Source organism: Myotis davidii, unplaced genomic scaffold (assembly GCF_000327345.1).
Source record: "Myotis davidii unplaced genomic scaffold, ASM32734v1 scaffold118, whole genome shotgun sequence".
Taxonomy (NCBI): Eukaryota; Metazoa; Chordata; class Mammalia; order Chiroptera; family Vespertilionidae; genus Myotis; species Myotis davidii.
The window spans coordinates 2755375-2773474 of record NW_006290441.1 but is presented as its reverse complement, the minus strand read 5'-3'; the positions used below and the strand labels follow the sequence as shown (position 1 = coordinate 2773474).

The 18100-nt window shown below is 48.3% G+C and overlaps 1 protein-coding gene across 1 annotated transcript in view; it reads right to left on the bottom strand.

The window, feature by feature from the left end:
- SCUBE2 (signal peptide, CUB domain and EGF like domain containing 2) overlaps positions 1-18100 on the bottom strand; it is a 70955-nt gene that overhangs the window by 49429 nt on the left and 3426 nt on the right. Inside the window, exons 2-4 of the mRNA XM_006763509.2 lie at positions 16915-17037; positions 8712-8837; positions 3076-3210 (exon numbers count right to left, since the gene is read on the bottom strand). Coding sequence (XP_006763572.1) covers positions 3076-3210; positions 8712-8837; positions 16915-17037 — 384 coding nt within the window. The remainder of the gene's footprint in view (positions 1-3075; positions 3211-8711; positions 8838-16914; positions 17038-18100) is intronic.

Genomic DNA, 18100 nt, shown 5'->3' with positions numbered 1-18100 from the left:
TTAGGACATTTTCAAAGCGACTTTTACAAAAAAATGTTTTGTAAGAACTGTGTGCCAGACGCCACAGAGCTACACATCAGTTGCCCCCTGATGTCCTCTCGTATCAAGCTAGACCTAAACTTACCAGGAGATCATGGAGCTTTCACTGACTCTCGAGGTACTGGGCTTTTCAAGGGGTGGCCCGGAGCTTTTCAGAGCAGCCTGACTCAGAACAAGCGCACTGCTGGGGAGGCGGCAGGGGGGCTGGTCCGCACCGGGAGGCCCAGCCATCCGAGGTCTTGGCTCCCCCAGAAGTGGGCCTGGCAGTCGAATTAGGGTTGTCCGTTCCCCAGGAAGGAAACAGCTCAGAAACATTGGAAATGCCCCATTCTGGCGATCCCCAGACTCAGGCTCTCAATGAAGAATACTTCTGGAAGCTGAATAAAAATATGTCTTGCCAACAGGGCGAGAAACATTCCCCAAAGGGGGGCACAGGCCCCGCTGAGAGCACAACCCCTTCCCCGCGACCCTGACACCGTCCCCACTCCTCTGAAGAGGCAGCGGTACCAACATCTGAAAATACGCTCGGAGCAGACAAAACCAAAGAGGGATGCTCATTCTGAGAGCCTGAGCACCCATGAATAGGGACAAAGGCAGGCCGGGGCGACGTCTCTCTCCAGCCCACCCCCATTACATGGGTGAAAACACACAGTCTCTCTGGCAGAGCCTCGGGGTCTCAAGAATTAAATCAATGGCTTGAGCTTCCCCTCAGAATCAGCTATGAGGATTTCAATCACACCGTACGCGCGCCCGCACGTGGTATTTTGTGGAAGAGCCACACTCAAGGGGCCAAAGAGCCGCATGTGGCTCGCGAGTCGCAGTTTGCGGACCACGGCAGAACATTCAGTGAAAAATTACTGAAAACAACAGCAGCACTAGAAAATGCTCGCTTACAGTGCTACCTTCTTTTCACCATTTTTCGAGCCTCCACTGTGGGTTTTAAAGTCCATTTTAATACCGTTGCTAAGGGTTTAATGTGCGTGTCAGGGAGGAAATCCTAAAGGAGCACCGTTTAGTCTCTATTTGAAGAGTTAAACCGCAGGGGGGAAGGGTCCCCGCCACAGCGCGCTATAACCTGTTGGCTCACGCTGACGGGCGTTTGCCAAGCCATCGGGGTGAAACACAACAGAAAGTCACAGAGCGCTTCCAGACCACAACTCAGATTCTTGGATTTTGGTTTTAGCTCCAGACAAACACGTTCGTTTTAAGTACTCTTCGGGGGTTCCAAGAATGTCTGAATTGTAGAAAACTTAGGAAACACAGATTGTGGAGAGGAACCGCTTTAGTGTTGACTTCTGTTATGAGGAGCCTGTGTCTGGAATCAGCCTGGGGGGCTTGCCCGAGGGGAGGGAGAGGCCACCTCTGGAAGTTGCAGGGTTCAGGATGCGTGGCCTTCCGAGTGGGTGGGACCCACAGAGGGAGAGGGGGGCTGCTCAAGCAATGGCTCGACCTATAGGTGCCCATCTCCCCCCAGAGTGACTTCTCAGGAAGCAGCTTTTGTTTTGTTTTGTTGATCCTCACCTGAGGATATTTTCCCATTGACTTTTAGGGAGCGTGGAAGGGAGAGGGAAAGACAGAGAGAAACACATCCACTGGCTGCCTCCCACACGAGCCCCGACCAGGGCCTGGGCTGGGGAGAAGCCTGCAACCAAGGCACGTGCCCTTGATCGGAATCAAACCCAGGACCCTTTGGTCTGCAGGCCGGCGCTCTACCCACTGAGCCCAACCGACTAGGGCTCAAGAAGCAGCTTTGAGCAACCAAAGGGGAGATGCTCTGAGCCCAGATCACTTATGCTGCTGGCATATTCATTCTTCCTGACGCAGAGCTCACCTAAGGGTCCAGAGAGACCAGCAGGAAAATGAAAGCTGACTGCCACTCCATCCAGCCTGCATGCGACAGAGAGCTGCACGCTAGAGGTGGAGCGTGAAAACCCTGCTCAGACACTGATGGTGAACCCGCGGGCGGTGAGAGCCATCGAGCCCATGGCCCCCGGGCATTCTCTGACCATGCTTAGCACCAAAACAGACTGTCCGGTTAGGTGTAAGGAAGGAGCCATTCTGCCTAGAAAATGAGGCAAAAGTCGTCTTCCACAAAGAACCCTTGAAAAGTCACTGAAACCACAACTAAAATAATAAACCTACAAATCTGTGAGTAAGGAATGGGAGAACTGAGGATGGCCTCATTCTTACGTTATTAAAAAGGAATCAATCGTCTAATATGTAGGGTACTTACTTTGAACACAGGCACAGGCAACCCTGGGAGAAGAAAGGCAGCCACCAAAATGCGATTATGTGGCTTTGGAAAAAGCAGAACGGAATTAAAATCCCGTCATTTGGTAAAAAGTGGCCACATGCACTCAACCCTCCTCCCTCCCGAGAGTCCACTGAACTAAGAGAGGAGTAAAACAAGGTACCAACTCAAAGCAGAGAGAATAAAAAGAAGGCCATCAGAGGAGTTTTCTGCAAATGTATGGAGGAATAGTAAGTGGTGGCATGAGTGAAGGAAACCATGGCACAGAGAGCCCAAGTCTCGGGGGGGCGGGGGGAGTCCCCTGCCCCCTGGAGCCTCAGAGGCTCAGAGTTCAAAAATGCAAAACACAGGGGAGGCCAGGCCTAGCCGGGGCTGCACATGGGCAGAGCCGGGGAAGCTCCACGGGAAGGCTCCAGCTTCCCCGCCCACCCTGGGCAGGGAGCAGGCTCGCACTCTGTGCTGTGGTTTGCAGCACGTTTTCTGAAAAACTTGGCAGAGTGTCCATTTCTCCTGAGACATCTAGTCATGTTGGAAATGTACTCTTTTGGAAGATTAGAATCAGAGACTGGGAAGTTTGAAGAGACCGCAGGGCCCAGCCGCTTGCTCTGCCTGGTGAGGGAGGAGAAGTTGGGTAACTTGCCCACGGTCACCCAGCAGCAGAGCCTGGATGTCCGCAGCCTCCAGACTTTCTTTGGCCCAAGCTTCCCTTCTCAAGGCACTGAGGGTGGGGGATTCTCAGATGAGACCCCAGCCCCCTGCCTCCCCCCGCCCCCAGGCGAAGGTACCTTCTGAGCGGTGGATGCACGTGTGCTGGTTGTCGCTCAGGAAGAAGCCCTCCTTGCAGCGGCACTCGTAGCTGCCCAGGGCGTTGAGGCAGGTGTGCTGGCAGCCGCCGTTGTTCTCCAGGCACTCGTCCACGTCTGGAGGGGAGAAGACTTAGCCTTGGCGTTGGTGACTGTCTCAGTGCCCCACCCAGCCCGGCAGCTCAGGGATTCCTACTGAGCAGAGATATGGCCCTTCTTCCCATCCCTGCACCACAGAAGCTCTAAGAATTGAAGCCAGTGGGACCCCCAGATGATTAACCAACCCTCACGGGTCTGGGGTTCACTTAAGAAAAGGCCTCCCAGGTGCACACAAGAGAATCAATTCGGTAAATATTGATCGAACACCCTCGCTTTCCAAAGCACGGTGCTCGCTCGGGGAGGCAGTAAAGCATACAGGAGTGAGATCAAATGCCTTTCCTCCCGGAGCACGTCCTTCCGCGGGAAAGAGACAAAAGTACAAGTAACCGTGAGACATGGTCAAAGGTGGCACAGAGGAACGAGAGGGCACGTGTGGCTCTGGGTGTCAGGGTGGGTTTTGTGGAAAAGCTGGTGAGGGATGGGCCCTGCAGGATTTCTTCAATTACAAATCAGGAGAAGGGGTTCCAGGCGGAAGGAGCATGAGAACCAGCGGGAGGCTGGGGAGCATGGGGTCTGGTCAAATAGCAGTGGTCACCCCCCTGGGCTGGGGCATGGGTACAAGCAGGGAAGGTACAGGAGAGAGCTGTGAAGTAGATTCGGGGTCACCCTGCAAAGGACCTTGAATACCAAGCAAAGGAGGTCCCACCTTTTGGGGAGGCAGTTGGGAGCCACTGGAGCAGGGTGACGGGGTCAGACCCCCGTGTTGGGAAGAATAAGGCAGCCCAGCCGCTGAGGGAAGGACACAGGGAATGGGAAGAATCGAAAACCTGGGGGTCGGGCTTCACGCCAATGCCTGAAATAGCCCCGCGTGGTACTGGTGGGGACCGGGCCTGGGCCTGGCAGTGGGGATGCCAAGGAAGGAAGAAATAAAATAGGACTGTGGGCAGGTGCCTACAGGGCAGAGAGCCACGTGGGCCTGTGGTGGGGTGGCCAAGAAACACAGAGAAAAGCACCACTGGGTGTAGAGATGGGGGTGGGGAGTGGTGGGCCCCCACCCGGGGAAGGTCTGCAGGTGGTGGGAAACCTACGCCTGGGGTTGCAAAGGTGGCACATTTGCTTGTGCTGGCCAGATACGGGGAATGTACATGAAACAGGAGTGTGGGAAGGGAGAGAGGGAGCCGAAAGGGGGCCGGAGGTGGAATGTGGGAGAACACCAGGGCAGAAGGAGGTAGAGGAGACAGCAGGAGCCGGAGATGGGAGCATCAGAAACGCAGGGAGGGGGATGCCTCCCCCAGTGCCGCCCCTCAGGGTGGGGAGAGCGGACCTTCCTCCCACTGAGTCACACGTACATGGCTTCATCTATATACTTACTGAATTGCACTCTCAAAATCTTTTTTTTTTAATTTGTTCCTTTTGACCCCTCAAAATCTTTTACTTATTTATCTCCACCAGATGGCAAACTCCTTAAGGACCAAGATTTGTGTTATTAGCACAGCCTGCAACCTGCAGCGGCACCCGGGCTGCCCAGTGCATGAACAGCCAGCAGGCCAGCACAGCACCACCAGAGCTGAAGAGAGGGAAACTTCCAGAGACACCTCGGACATGGCAGAGGCTCAGGGAGGAGGCTGATCTGAAAGCCGTTTCTCCCCCGCCCCACCTCACCCCCGCAGCCTGATTTCCCACGTGCCTATCACTAGCTCCTGGGCACATTCGTCACAAGAAAATTCACATTTAAATATCTGTTATCTGGTTTCAAGCTTCAGATCTTACCGTCATCCGTCTTCCCACACTGAGCAGATGCCTTTCTAAACTGATGGGCCACGAGCCATCCCCTAAAGCCTAACAAACTTGCCCTCCTTTGTGCCAAAGGGTGAAGGGAGCACATTCCTGAGGATGAGCCACGCTGGAACACACCTGGCCCCGGTGTTCCTCAGCGAGGACTCACGGGGAGCCGGAGCAATCTGCTAACCTGAACCCCAAATTCTGCATTACTGTTGGGGAAAGGTGAGCTCTCCTCGGAGCTGCCACACCTCACCCCAGGTTTAACCCACTATTCCTTTTCGCCAAAGCAATTAGAGACGTGTCATTAAGTGAGGTGAGGCGCTCTGATTGACTTAATACAGAGCGTGTGTGTGTGTGTGTGTGTGTGTGTGTGTGTGTTCGTTCACAGGCACATGTGTGTATCGCTAGGTTGTGAGTCTCTCCAGACCAGCTGTGGGCAAACTACGGCCCACGGGCCGGATCCGGCCTGTTTGAAATGAATAAAACTAAAAAAAAAAAAAAAAAAGACCGTACCCTTTTATGTAATGATGTTTACTTTGAATTTATATTAGTTCACACAAACACTCCATCCATGCTTTTGTTCCGGCCCTCCGGTCCAGTTTAAGAACCCATTGTGGCCCTCGAGTCAAAAGTTTGCCACCCCTGCTCCAGACTGTAGAACAGGGTTTTACAACCAGGGCTGCCTGTTAGGACCCTGAGGCCCGAATCTACCTCCTGAGACACTAATAGAAGTAGTCCTGGGTGAGACCTAGGCCATGGTGTTGTTTTAGTTAGTTAATTAGTTAGTTAGTTATCCTCACCTGAGGACACATTTCTATTGATTTTAGAGAGAGGAAGGGAAAGGGGGGAAGGAGAGAGAGAGGGAGGGGGAAGGAGAGAAAGAAAGAGAAGAGAGAAACATCTATTGATAGCCTCCAGCATGCACGCCCACAGGGGATTTTGTGCCCTGACCAGTACTTGAACCCACCACCTTTTGGTGTTGGGAGACACTCCAACCAACTGAGCCGCACCGGCCACAGTGGCCATGGTGTTGCTTTAAAACTTCCCAAGTGATTCCAACGTGCAGCTGGAGTGGAGAGCCACTGCTACAAAACCCAAGAGCTCTGCCCTGCTTCCAGACGCTCAGCAAATAGAGACTGCATTCGGGTGGGGTGAGCGGCGCGGAAGGGCTGCGTTTTATTTTTCAGGCTCACAGGCAATTCAGATCTTGGAGGACTCTGGGGTGAGTGCCAGAGCTAAGTGGTGTTTGTACTTTGTAGATTCTGGCTAATACGCCTGTGGCTAAGGTGTGGTTAGGGGGGCCAGGAGAGGTGAGGGGGCCAGGAGAGGTGAGGGCTCATCCCACAGAGCACAGGAAACGGCCACTCCTGAAAAGTCCTGACTCTGAGCTTGTTTCTGGTCACAGAGTGCTTCAGCCCCTTCCAGGTGAGCTGGCAGAGAGGTCTGTGTATGCTGTCCTGCCCTTCTCAGTGAACCATTTTGTTTTCTCATGCCTTCCTTTTAAAGCAGTGGTTCTCAACCTTGGCTGCACATTAGAATCACCTGGGAATCTTCTTAAAATCCTGATTCCTGGGTCTCATCCTCCTGAAATTCTGTTTCTTTGTTATGGGGTGGGGCCACAACATCAGTAACAAAGAAACAGAATTTCCGGAGGATGAGGCCCAGAAATCAGGATTTTAAAAAGATTCCTAGGTGACTCTAACGTGCAGCCCAGGTTGAGGACCACTGCTTTAAAGACTCCCTGGCCTGTTCAGGTAGGGTCAGTGGATGCTCAGCATCTTTCTTCAAAGCAGATCCTTGCTACAAAGCCCTCAGAGAGACCCCCAGGCCGGGAAATGGAGACAGTCTGCTGAAGTATCTTGTGTCAGCGGCCAGGCCAGGAAGGACTCCAGGCCGGCCTGTGCTCAGAACCACCCCACCCAACCCTGACCCAGGTCCTAACTCCTGGATGGTTTGGCATCTTAGGAAGCTCACACTTCAACCAGGCTGTGTGTTTGAGCATAACTCTGATGACTGGGTCTGCTATCAGATCCAAATCCTCAACATGCCACTGTTGGAAAATCAAAGGGAAATGTGAGATTTCCCCCAGAAAATGGTACCAACAAAAATCAACAACCAAAAAAAAACACAAAAAGCTACACAAACACACTGTGTGCTTCCCAACAAATACACACTGAAAGCGATGTCCTTCTTATGAGTTTTTCATTGAGTTCAATATGCTGCTGCTCTCAGGGTTGTCTCTCTGATGTGGTACCGACGGCCTAGAAGATCTGAAAAGGACTCAGTGATCCTCCAGCCCTCCATCAAGCCAGTGGACTGGCCCAAAGCCTGACCTCCTACACAGGGCACAGGCAGGATGAGGCTCCAGGTGACACCGAAGTAGATAAAGGTCATATGACGTGTGAGTCCCAAAGGAAAAAGGCTCCACACAAAATACAAGTGCTGCCCGTACTTATCTGTGACTTCTATGCTGATCTCAAAGCATTTGATCAAGTGGCTATTCCCACTGCACCGTCAGGGAGCGTCTGAACAGCTATCCCCACAGGGTCAGGGCCTTGATCAACCAAGTGGACATCAGTGGGTCAGCCACATGCAGGGTCACCGGTATCAAAGGAACCCGATGCCCGCTGTCTCCCATCGTGGGTTCCCACACAACCGATAACAGCAGCCTTCAAATGCAAACAGACCAAAGTACCTGCCTGCCAGGTGCACTGCATCCTCTGCGGCTATCTATCACACAACCCTATCCAACTGCTGGCTATTTCTAAGTTCTGTTTCATTCCTGGCATAAGAAACCAATGTAAACACCACTTTTAGTCCCTAACTCAGGAACTGAAACTCCAACAGATGTTTCTGTTTAGTGGAATATTAGGAGGATGTTGATGGAAGGTTTCTGTTTGAATTTCTCTCTATTTCAAGAAAAAAAGGGGCGGGGGGTCCACCTGAATGAGATTCAAGCATACACTCAGATTCTTCAGGACAAGTAGTTTTACCTAATTCTAGAATAGAGACACCTACAGCAGTAAAGAGATATAAGGGTAGAAGTCAAGACCCTTTTAACACAAAATCAAAGATTTTAAAGGTGACAAGTCAGCCGAAACAGGTTTGGCTCAGTGGATAGAGCGTCGGCCTGCGGACTAAAAGGTCCCAGGTTCAATTCCGGTCAAGGGCATGTACCTGGGTTGCAGGCACATCCCCAGTATGTCTCTCCCTTCCTCTCTGTAAAAAATCAATAAAATATATTTATTAAAAAAAAGGTGACAAGTCAATGCTAAAAAAGTCAGGAATGGTAATGATGACACCTGCCCCTCTCCTTGGACTCATGGAGGGTTTATATTATGAATGATCATGATGAAAACAAAAACATGGTCGGCCAGCATGGCTCAGTAGTTGAGCGTCAACCAGTGACCCAGGAGGACATGGTTTGATTCCTGGTCAGTTGTGGGCTGGTCCCCAGGAAGGGGTGTGCAGGAGACAGTCGGTCGATGATTTTCTCTCATCATTGATGTTTCTATATCTCTCTCCCTCTCCCTTCCTTTCTGAAATCAATAAAAATATATACTTTAAAAAAACGAAAACATTTTACCTGGTTTTCTATCAGAGTCTGATTTCGAGGGGGCCAGAAAACACAAGTCTCTGATCCCCTTTTTGTTTTAATGAGTATTTCATCAAAGGAAACCCAGGCTGGGGGTGCCGGAGGGTGAAGGAGAACTGCCGTTCCCAACCGTTGTGCTTACCAAGACAATTATGACCATCATGAGCCAACATGAAGCCATCAAAACAAGTGCAGCGGTAATTGCCTGGAATATTCAAACAGTCATGGACACAGCCTCCTTTGAGTTCGTTTTCACATTCATCGATGTCTGAGGAATAAAAGAGAAGCAAACCAGTCAGATGCTATTTCTTTAGAAATATACATTTATCTTTAAAACAGCCACCCCACTTCTAGGAATCTACCCTGAAGATACATCTCCACCAACAGGAAAATAAATATGCAAACAATTATTCACGGCAGCATTTGTAATTACAAAATACTAAAAACAACTTAAATGCCCGTCCAGAGAAAAGTAGTTGAAGAATGATGGTACATTTACTCAACAAAGTTCTATGCAGCTGTTAAAAAAAACCACGGTAAAGATCTCTAAGAACTGATTTGGCGTGGTTTCTAGGATATACTATTAAGTAAAAGAAAAATGCAAAGGAGCTTCTGTAGTATGTTATCTTTGTGTAAATAAATAAGGGAATCCAAAAAACACATAACACACACACACACACACGAAATTCTAACATGCTTTTTTGTTGAAATTGATAAGCTTATCCAAAATTTATATGGAAATGCAAAAGAAGAACCAAAATAGCTCTAGTTGGTTTGGTTCAGTGGATAGAGTGTTGGCCTACAGACCAAAGGAATCTGGGTTTGATTCCGGTCAAGGGCACCACCTTGGTTGCAGGCTCCTCCCCGGCCCAGGCCCTGGTCAGGGCTTGTGCAAGAGGCAACCAATCGATGTGTTTCTCTCACATTGATGTTTCTCTATCTTTCCCTCTCTCTTCCACTCTCCCTAGAAATCATTGGAAAAATATCCTCAGGTGAGGATTATCAACTATAGCAACAAAAAAGAAACAACACAATTTTAAAAAAGGAAAATTGTTTGGGGGACTTTCACTTAATATATAGCTATAGTTATCAAGACAGTGTGTGTTATGGGCATAAAGACAGACATAGAGGTCAATGAAAGAGAATTGAGATCCAGAAATAAACCCTTATATTTATGGTCATTTAATTCCAGACAAAAGTGCTAAGGCAATTTGTCAGAAGTGATAGTCTTTTCAACAAATGGTGCTGAGAATATTGGATATCCATATGCAAAAAGATAAATTTAGGCCTTATCTAACACTATATGCAAAAATCAAACTCAAAATGGATCAGAAGCCTAAATGTAAGAGCTTAAACGATAAAGCTTTTAAGAGAAAATATAGAGCTTTTATGAGAAAATCTCTGAGACCTTGAGTTAGGTAAAGATTTCTTAGAACACCAAACACAAAATTCATAAATTTTAAAATTTATAAATTGGGCTTTCGTAAAACTAAAGACTTTTGCATTTCAAAAGACACCATTAAAAAAAGAAGACAGGCTACAGATTGGTAGAAAAGACTTGTAAATCACATGTCTTATAAGGACTTACAAAGAACTCTTATGACTCAATAATAAAAAAAACAAAATAACTCCATTTTAGAATGGGCAAAAGATTTAAACAGACATTTTACCAAAGAAGATATGTGAATGACTAATAAGCACATGAAAAGTTGCTCAACGTTGTTAATTATTAGGGTATTTGACTTAAAACCAAAATGAGATACCATTTCACACTCACTAGAATAGTTATAATAAAAAGACAGGCAATGACAAATATTGGAAGGGATATGAAGAAATGGGGACCCTCACACATTGCTGATGATAATATAAGATGGCACAGCCACTTTGGAAAACAATTTGGCAGTCCCTTAAAATTTTGAACATAAATTTACTGCATAACCCAAAAATTCTACTCCTGTATATGTTCATATGTGTGTGTGTGTATAATAAATGTAAAATCATGTCCACACAATGACTTGCTGGTGAATATTCATAGCAACATTATAATAATAGCAAAAAGTAGAAGCAACCCAAATGTCTATCAACTGGTGAATGCATATTCATACATATTCATGCATATCTATATAATGGAATACTGCTCAACAACTAAAAAGAATGAAAAGCCAATAAAGGCTACAACATAGATGAACCTCAAAAGTATTATGCTATGCAAAAGAAGACAAACTCAAAAGATCACATATTATATGACTCCATTTAGTATATGAAACTAGAGGCCCGGTGCACAAATTTGTGCACCAGTGGGATCCCTCAGCCTGGCCTGCAGAATGGAGCAGAAACTGACTCTCCAACATCCCACGAGGGGTCCTGATTGCGAGAGGGTGCAGGCCAGGCCGAGGGATCCCACCGGTGCACAACTGGGGCCAGGGAGTGACACAGGAGGCTGGCCAGCCGGTGAGGGACCATGGGAGGGCTCCAAGGCGCGTCCAGCCTGTCTCGCTCAGTCCCAATCAGCTGGACCCCAGCAGCAAGCTAACCTACCGGTTGGAGCGTCTGCCCCCTGGTGGTCAGTGCATGTCATAGCAACTGGTCAACCAGTCGACTGTCTGCTCCCTGGTGGTCAGTGCATTTCATAGTGAGCAGTTGAGCAGCCTTGGCATATCATTAGCATATTATGCTTTGATTGGTTGAAAGGCCAACCAGATGACCAGACACTTAGCATATTAGGCTTTTATTATATAGGATGTCCAGAAAAGGCAACTTTATAGAGACAGAAAATAGTGGTTGCCTGGAGGTGGAGCTGGGAACAAGGAGCTGGGCATATGGGCATGAGAGACCTGATTGAGATGAGAAAATGTGTGAAAACTATATTATGTAATGGTTGCATAACGCAGCTAATTTACCCAAAATCATTAATTTGTAAATTTACTTAGAATTGGTGGATTTTATGGTATGTAAATTATAGTAAGAAAGTAGTTAAAAATAAAATACAGATTTGTGTAAAAGAAATATAGGAAGGCTAAACCAGAAACTACAGAGATGGTAACCCACAGTGTGTGGGAAAAGGGGTAGAGTGAAGGAGGAATGGGAACAGAGTAACAGGAACAGGAGGAGGGAGCAACTCTTCTCTGAATCTTTGTATAGCTTTGACTCTCAGAACCATAGTGATGTTTTACATATTACCCAAGAAGCAGGGGTGGGGGTGACGTGAGGAATAAAAAATGGAATACAAATAGGGGGGAACAAATGAATATACTGTCGTATAAATGAACTAGAGGCCCAGTGCACGATTAAATCATGTGTATGTAGGGTCCCCTAGGCCTAGCCTGCCATCAGGGCCATGTCCACTGCCTCATGATACCTTGCACGCTCTGCAGACGCTGCCAGCACCCCAAGACGCTCCACCAACACCCCACAATGCTCCTTGGATGCTGCTGGCACCCCACAACACTCCAGGGATGCTGCCAGCACCCCACAACACTCCAGGGACACTGCCAGCACCCCGCAACACTCCACAGACGTTGTCAGTGCCCTGTGATGCTCCGCCAATGCTGCCAGTCCCCCGGGGGATGGGGATGGGAGGTGGGGTAGGGAAGGGCCTGAGAGGTGCTCCATGCACTTCCTGGTGACCAGTCATTTGGTCGTTAAGGCGTTAGGGCGTTATGGCCACAGGCCTTTTATAATATAGATAATAGAACCACACTGAAGAGAATGGGGAAGAAAAGCACTAGCCTAAGTAACTTTGAAAAACTATTATCTTGATTGGCTGATGTAAGGTTAAAAACAAAAACAGCTATATAGCCCTAACCGGTTTGGCTCAGTGGATAGAGCATTGGCCTGTGGACTGGAGGGTCCCAGGTTCGACTCTGGTCAAGGGCATGTATCTTGGTTGTGGGCACATCCTCAGTGGGGGGTATGCAGGAGGCAGCTGATTGATGTTTCTCTCTCATCGATGCTTCTAACTCTCTATCCCTCTCCTTTCCTCTCTGTAAAAAATCAAGAAAATATATATTTTTTTAAGAAGTAAAACACACACACAAAAAAAACAGCTGTATTAAAGACTGTCCTCTAATTACTAAACCTGTTTTACTCACAGGGTTATAGATTGGCAATTCTTTAAATACTTAATTTGTATACTAGAATTGAACAAACTAGGATTGGTAAATATATTTCAGATAATAAGAGCCAAGTTTCTCACCATTGGAGAAAAAAGTTATGAATAAGCAAAAAAGGAGGTTAGAATAAATCTTGTAGTATTGCTTTGGAATCCAAAGTATCAGTGTAACTCACTGTTACACACACACACACACACACACAAACACACAAATACACACACACAAAAGAGATAGATATAAAACATTAATAGTCTGGCTGGTGTTGCTCAGTGGTTGAGTGTCAACCCATGAACCAGGAGGTCACGGCTCAATTCCTGGTCAGGGTACATGCCCTGGCTGTAGGCTTGATCCCCAGTAGGGGGCATGCAGGAGGCAGCCAATTAATGCTTGTCTCTCATCATTGATGTTTCTATCTCTCTCTCTCTCCCTTCTGCTCTCTGAAATCAATAAAAACATGTATTTAAAAAAATTAATAGAGATGTGTGCATGCGTGGACTAATAAACATACATATATTTTCTAGCTCTGTCCACTGAGAAGATCCAGGTGTAATCACCCCAGTAACAATGAAAACAGCAAACATCCAGATCTTGGTTTCTATGCACCATTTTTCAATCAAAGGAATCAGGGCACCTAGGAGAAGTGGTTGATTCCAGGGCTGGGGTGGGGGAAAATAGAAGATAAGTTTGGAGCATTTTGCAGTGCCAGAAAATTAGGGATTTCTCATAAAATGATGGGGGCATGTAAAAAGGACACAGGAGACAATGTGATGGAGCTCCTAATGGCTAAAGCTGAAACAATTTGAGCCAAAAATAAGTAACAAAACATATCTATATATATTAAAGCCTAAGCGACCGAACGACCAGTCAACTGGTTGCTATGACATTCACTGACCACCAGGGGGCAGACACTCAATGCAGGAGTCGTCCCCTGGTGGTCAGTGTATTCCCACAGACAACCTCCCGTGGCCAGCCAACCTCCTGCAGTCCCTCCCCCCAGTGGCTGGCCAACCTCCCGTAGCCCCTCCCCCAGGCCAGCTGCTCCCGCCCCCCCATCGGCCCGATCTCGCCGGCCAGGCCGAGGGACCCCACCCGTGCATGAACTCGTGCACAAGGCCTCTAGTAATTAAATAAATACCCACGAGTACATACTGGCATAAATACATAAACATAGAAATCAATGCATAAATGAATAGTAGAGAAGGAATCTTCCTTATAGAAGAATACCAGTGTAATAGGTGTATAAGGAACAATGGAAATACAAAATTACCAAGAGGCACACATCACAGTAATAATTGTTGCAGGCAAGGTCCACAGTTGGATGCTAAAATCCATGGGCAATGATTTGAGAAGAAACAATATTAGCGTAGGCTGAAAGTAATAGGCCCAAGACATGTGTCTATTAAAAGAAAAAATACTAAGTTTGCAGTGGAGAAACCCAGAATATACCATCTTCATCAGGTGATCCGTGGTTGCCATTGCGAGCCCCCCATGTGATGCACAGCAGACTTCCGCAGCAGCCTTGTCGAAGTTTCGCTGTGGTATTACTACAAATGGATAACCCCATTCTTATCGTGAGAAACATAGAAACTGCAGAGATGGTGACCCACAGTGTGTGGGGAAAGGGGTGGAGTGAAGGAGGAATGGGAACAGGGCAATAGGAATAGGGGGAGGGCATAACTCTTTTCAATTCCTGCCATATCAATGCTTATCATGAGGAAATATAAGGCAAACAAAAGAACTGAACTGTACTCATCAAGTGTCCGTGACAGGAAAGATCAGGAAAGACTGAGGGACTGTCAAAGGCTGGAGGAGACAGAGAGACAACAGATAAAAGTCATGTGGGACTTTGAGCTGGATCCTGGGGCGGGGGTGGGAGGGGTCAGGGGAGAAGAACGTTTAAAGAAAAAAGGTGGAATGTGAATAAGGTCTACAGTTTGGTTAATATTGTGGAGATGTTAATTTCCTGGTTTTGATACTGTATTGTATTTATATGACTTGTTAATATTTGGGTAAGATAAATGAAGGGCACATGTGAGTTCTGCACTATTTTTGCAAAATTTCTGAAGCCTAAAATAATTTCTAAGTAAAAATTTTTTTTAAAATACAGCTCCTATACATAGGTCAAGTTTAGATTCACTTTTGTTAAACTTAATTCAGTTCCCTAAACTGAAAAGTAAGGACCATATACTGATTACTGACCACTGAAACATCCCCTCCCTGAAGCCTGAGATAAAAGTAAAGATCATTTAGAATAAAAAACTTTATTAAAAGATTTTGAGATACTTTAAGCCACTTATGAATCACCTTATTTAAAAAAGACTTTTCAGGGCCCGTACTTTCACTTCTCCAACATTGGGCAGAAGAAACTGTGGAGGGTAAAATCCTGTCCACTCTGAGTAAACCCAGTTCTCACCCTTGAACTTAGGAGCAAATGATACTGTGGGTGGGACCCAAGAGACTTAAAAACTAATAAGCCAAGAAACACACATAAAAGAGTTACATCTTTAAATCCTTGCAGTCCTTCTCCTTCCAGACTCCTCTACCAAGAAGTCCAAACTCAACAGGACGTCCTCACTCACTACGTTTATACATATTGCAAGTATTCAAAGAGCGTGCTCCTAGGGTTTTCGTTTAAAATGCAAAGAATATATGCTCCATGTTAACAGTGATTACCTGCGGATACATTTTCTGTGTGTTGTTTTTTTGTTGTTGTTTTGTGTGTGTGTGTGTGTTGCTTAACTTTTTATAACACTAATCATATATTATGTTAAAAAGCAATTTAAGTACATAAAAGCAACAATGCCAGCAAATCATTTGCTATTTTAAACTCAATAGTAGACTTTTCAACTTTAAACTGTTAGCAATTCAATTTTATTTGCGACTATAACCCAACAGCTAAGAATAAGGAAACTCTTGCCACCTGTCATTTGACATCATTTACTAAATGTGCACTTTATCCAGAAGCAGCCATGGCCTGGTTCCTGCCCCCGGAGAGGATACAGTGATCCGAGGACACAGTGAAAAAGTGAACATTCCCCCGCCCCTCCCCCCACAAGCAGGGCCCCAACACGTGTGAATGCTAATACTGTCAATAAAATCCGTAAGATGGTGAGGGTGTGGTATGGAGGAACGGACAGACAGATGTGTCAGGGAAAGGTAGGTTTTTGGCCTCCTGTGATGTACGGCAGTTAGAGAGATGGTTGTCTGTCTCTGGGAAAATATGAATTTGAAGACACAGAAGGGCTTTATGGATGGACCACCACCCGACTTGCTATGCACCTGACCAGGCGCATGCCTCCTCTGATGGAATTTTGCTCCTCAGCAAAAAGGAGACCATAAATATTAGGATTTCTCACCCAACCAAAGAAGGACACTGGCAAGCTGAGTGAATAGAAGAGATGTGGGGCCAGGGCCAGGGCCCGAGTGGAGATCTGACTTTCTTTCACCTGCGGGCTAACAGTGCGACCATAGCCACAAGTCCCTTTCCCAACTCCCCTGGGCCTCAGTATTCTCATCTGTAAAATGAAGGGTGGGGTTGGCTCAGAGCTCCCTGAAAAGCCTTGCCCGCTCCAACATGCTATGATTTCCATCCCCGGGAACGCCTCCTCCTGTGAGGGTCCAGTCTCCAGCTGGTTCTGAACTTCAGAGTTCATGACACTGAGCCAACCCCCAGGGGCCAAGAACTCAAGGTGGCAGAGTCCAGACCTCAGGCTCCCAGATATGGAGCTCTACGGGATCCTTCCGCACACATCTTTCCAGCGTGAACTTGCAGCTCCCAAAGAGGCAGACCCTGGGTGCAGCTCTCAAGCGTGGCAGGTCACAACACCAAGCCGCCCAGAGCCATGGACGAGGTGGAGCTTCAGAGCCTGCCGGGGAGGGCAGGGCCCTGGCACTCACACTCCGGAGAGAAGGCACAAACCGCCGGAGGGGAGAGCAGGATCTGCTGCTCTGGCTAGCACAGCCTCCTGATCAACTGCTGACTTTCTGCCCCCAAACTGAGTGGCACCAAAAGATACTAAAATGCCTCTTTTCCTTTGTAGAAGCTAGCCACGTAAAACGGCATGGTCAGCTCGGGGGAAGGCCTGCTGTCCCCAGTCCCTGAAGGATGAGAGTGGGTGATGTGACTCAGGGGAAGGGGCAGGACTTTTACCGACATGAGTGGCCACTACAAGAGCTGAGGAGGTAGGGAGCTTCCCCTGCTGGCCCACCCACCACAGTCCCCAAGACACTTACCCTCACACTGCCTGCCCTCCCCTTGGTAGCCAGGCTTGCAGGAGCACTTGTAGGAGGTGAGTGTGTTCTGACACAGGGCATTGGTGTGGCAGTCATCCAGCCCTTGGGCACACTCGTCCACATCTGCAAAAGAGCACAGCAGCTCCTAGCCGGGTGCCCTAAGCCCTGTGTGCTCTGACCCTGACCCCTCTCTGGCACCATCTCCCACCAGCCCACCCGCCTTCACTCTTCACCAGCTAAACGGCTCAGGAGCCCCTGGGGTGAACCATACCATTTCCGATACGGTTCCAGGAACAGCCTGATCCTTCTGACTGGAATACTCCCCACCCTTTCTGTGCGCCTTCAAGACTCAGCTCCAATGCACCTCCTCCAGGAAGCCTACCAGGACCCCCCAGGGGAGGGGAGGTGTCTCCCAAGATGTGCTCCCCCATGTTTGTCTCCTTTCGTTGCACATAGCAGGCAGATATGTCACTGTTTTCCTGCCTGTCTCCCCATCTTGATTACGGATTGGGCCCAAGTCCCCTTGCCTGGAAGGGGTGTGGGCAATAGTTACTGCCTACACGGGTGATCGAGTGGGCGCAACAGCTCTGAGAAGTGTCTGTCAGCTTTCTCTCGGGGTATGTTGCAGGGAGAAGGCTGGCCTGGGCTCTGAGCGCACCACCCGAGCTTCCAGATGGTGCAGAGGGAATGGTACCCACCCCCTTCACCACTGCTCGCCCTCTCAACCTGGACACAGGCCTTGGCAGTATTTCCTGGTTGACATCACTCCAGGATGTTCATTAAAAACAAAAGTTTTGAAAGTATTTCCAGTTGGGTTAGCGAAGACTGTCCAGAGTCCTTATCTACCGGCCCCACAGCCAGGCTGCGTCCAGGATTCCGGGATCCTCCCACAGCGGCTGCTCCGCACATAGAAGATCCGGGGAGGCGACCCGAAGCCCCAGGAGAGCTCCCGGCCCGGGAGGGAGCAGGAGCAGAGCTGCCGCGAGGGAATGAGGTGCCCTGGCCGCGGCGCCCCGTGTCCCCGTCTGGGCGAGGAGGAGCTGGACCCTGAGACTCCGATGCCCTGCTCCCTGCTCGGCAGGGGAGTCTGTCCGGCAGGCTCTCTCCAGGGGCCGGGAGACTGGGACCCTGACGGAACTGTCATCAGCCCCGGGTCCGAGGCCTGCCCTGGGCCTCCAGCCCCCGC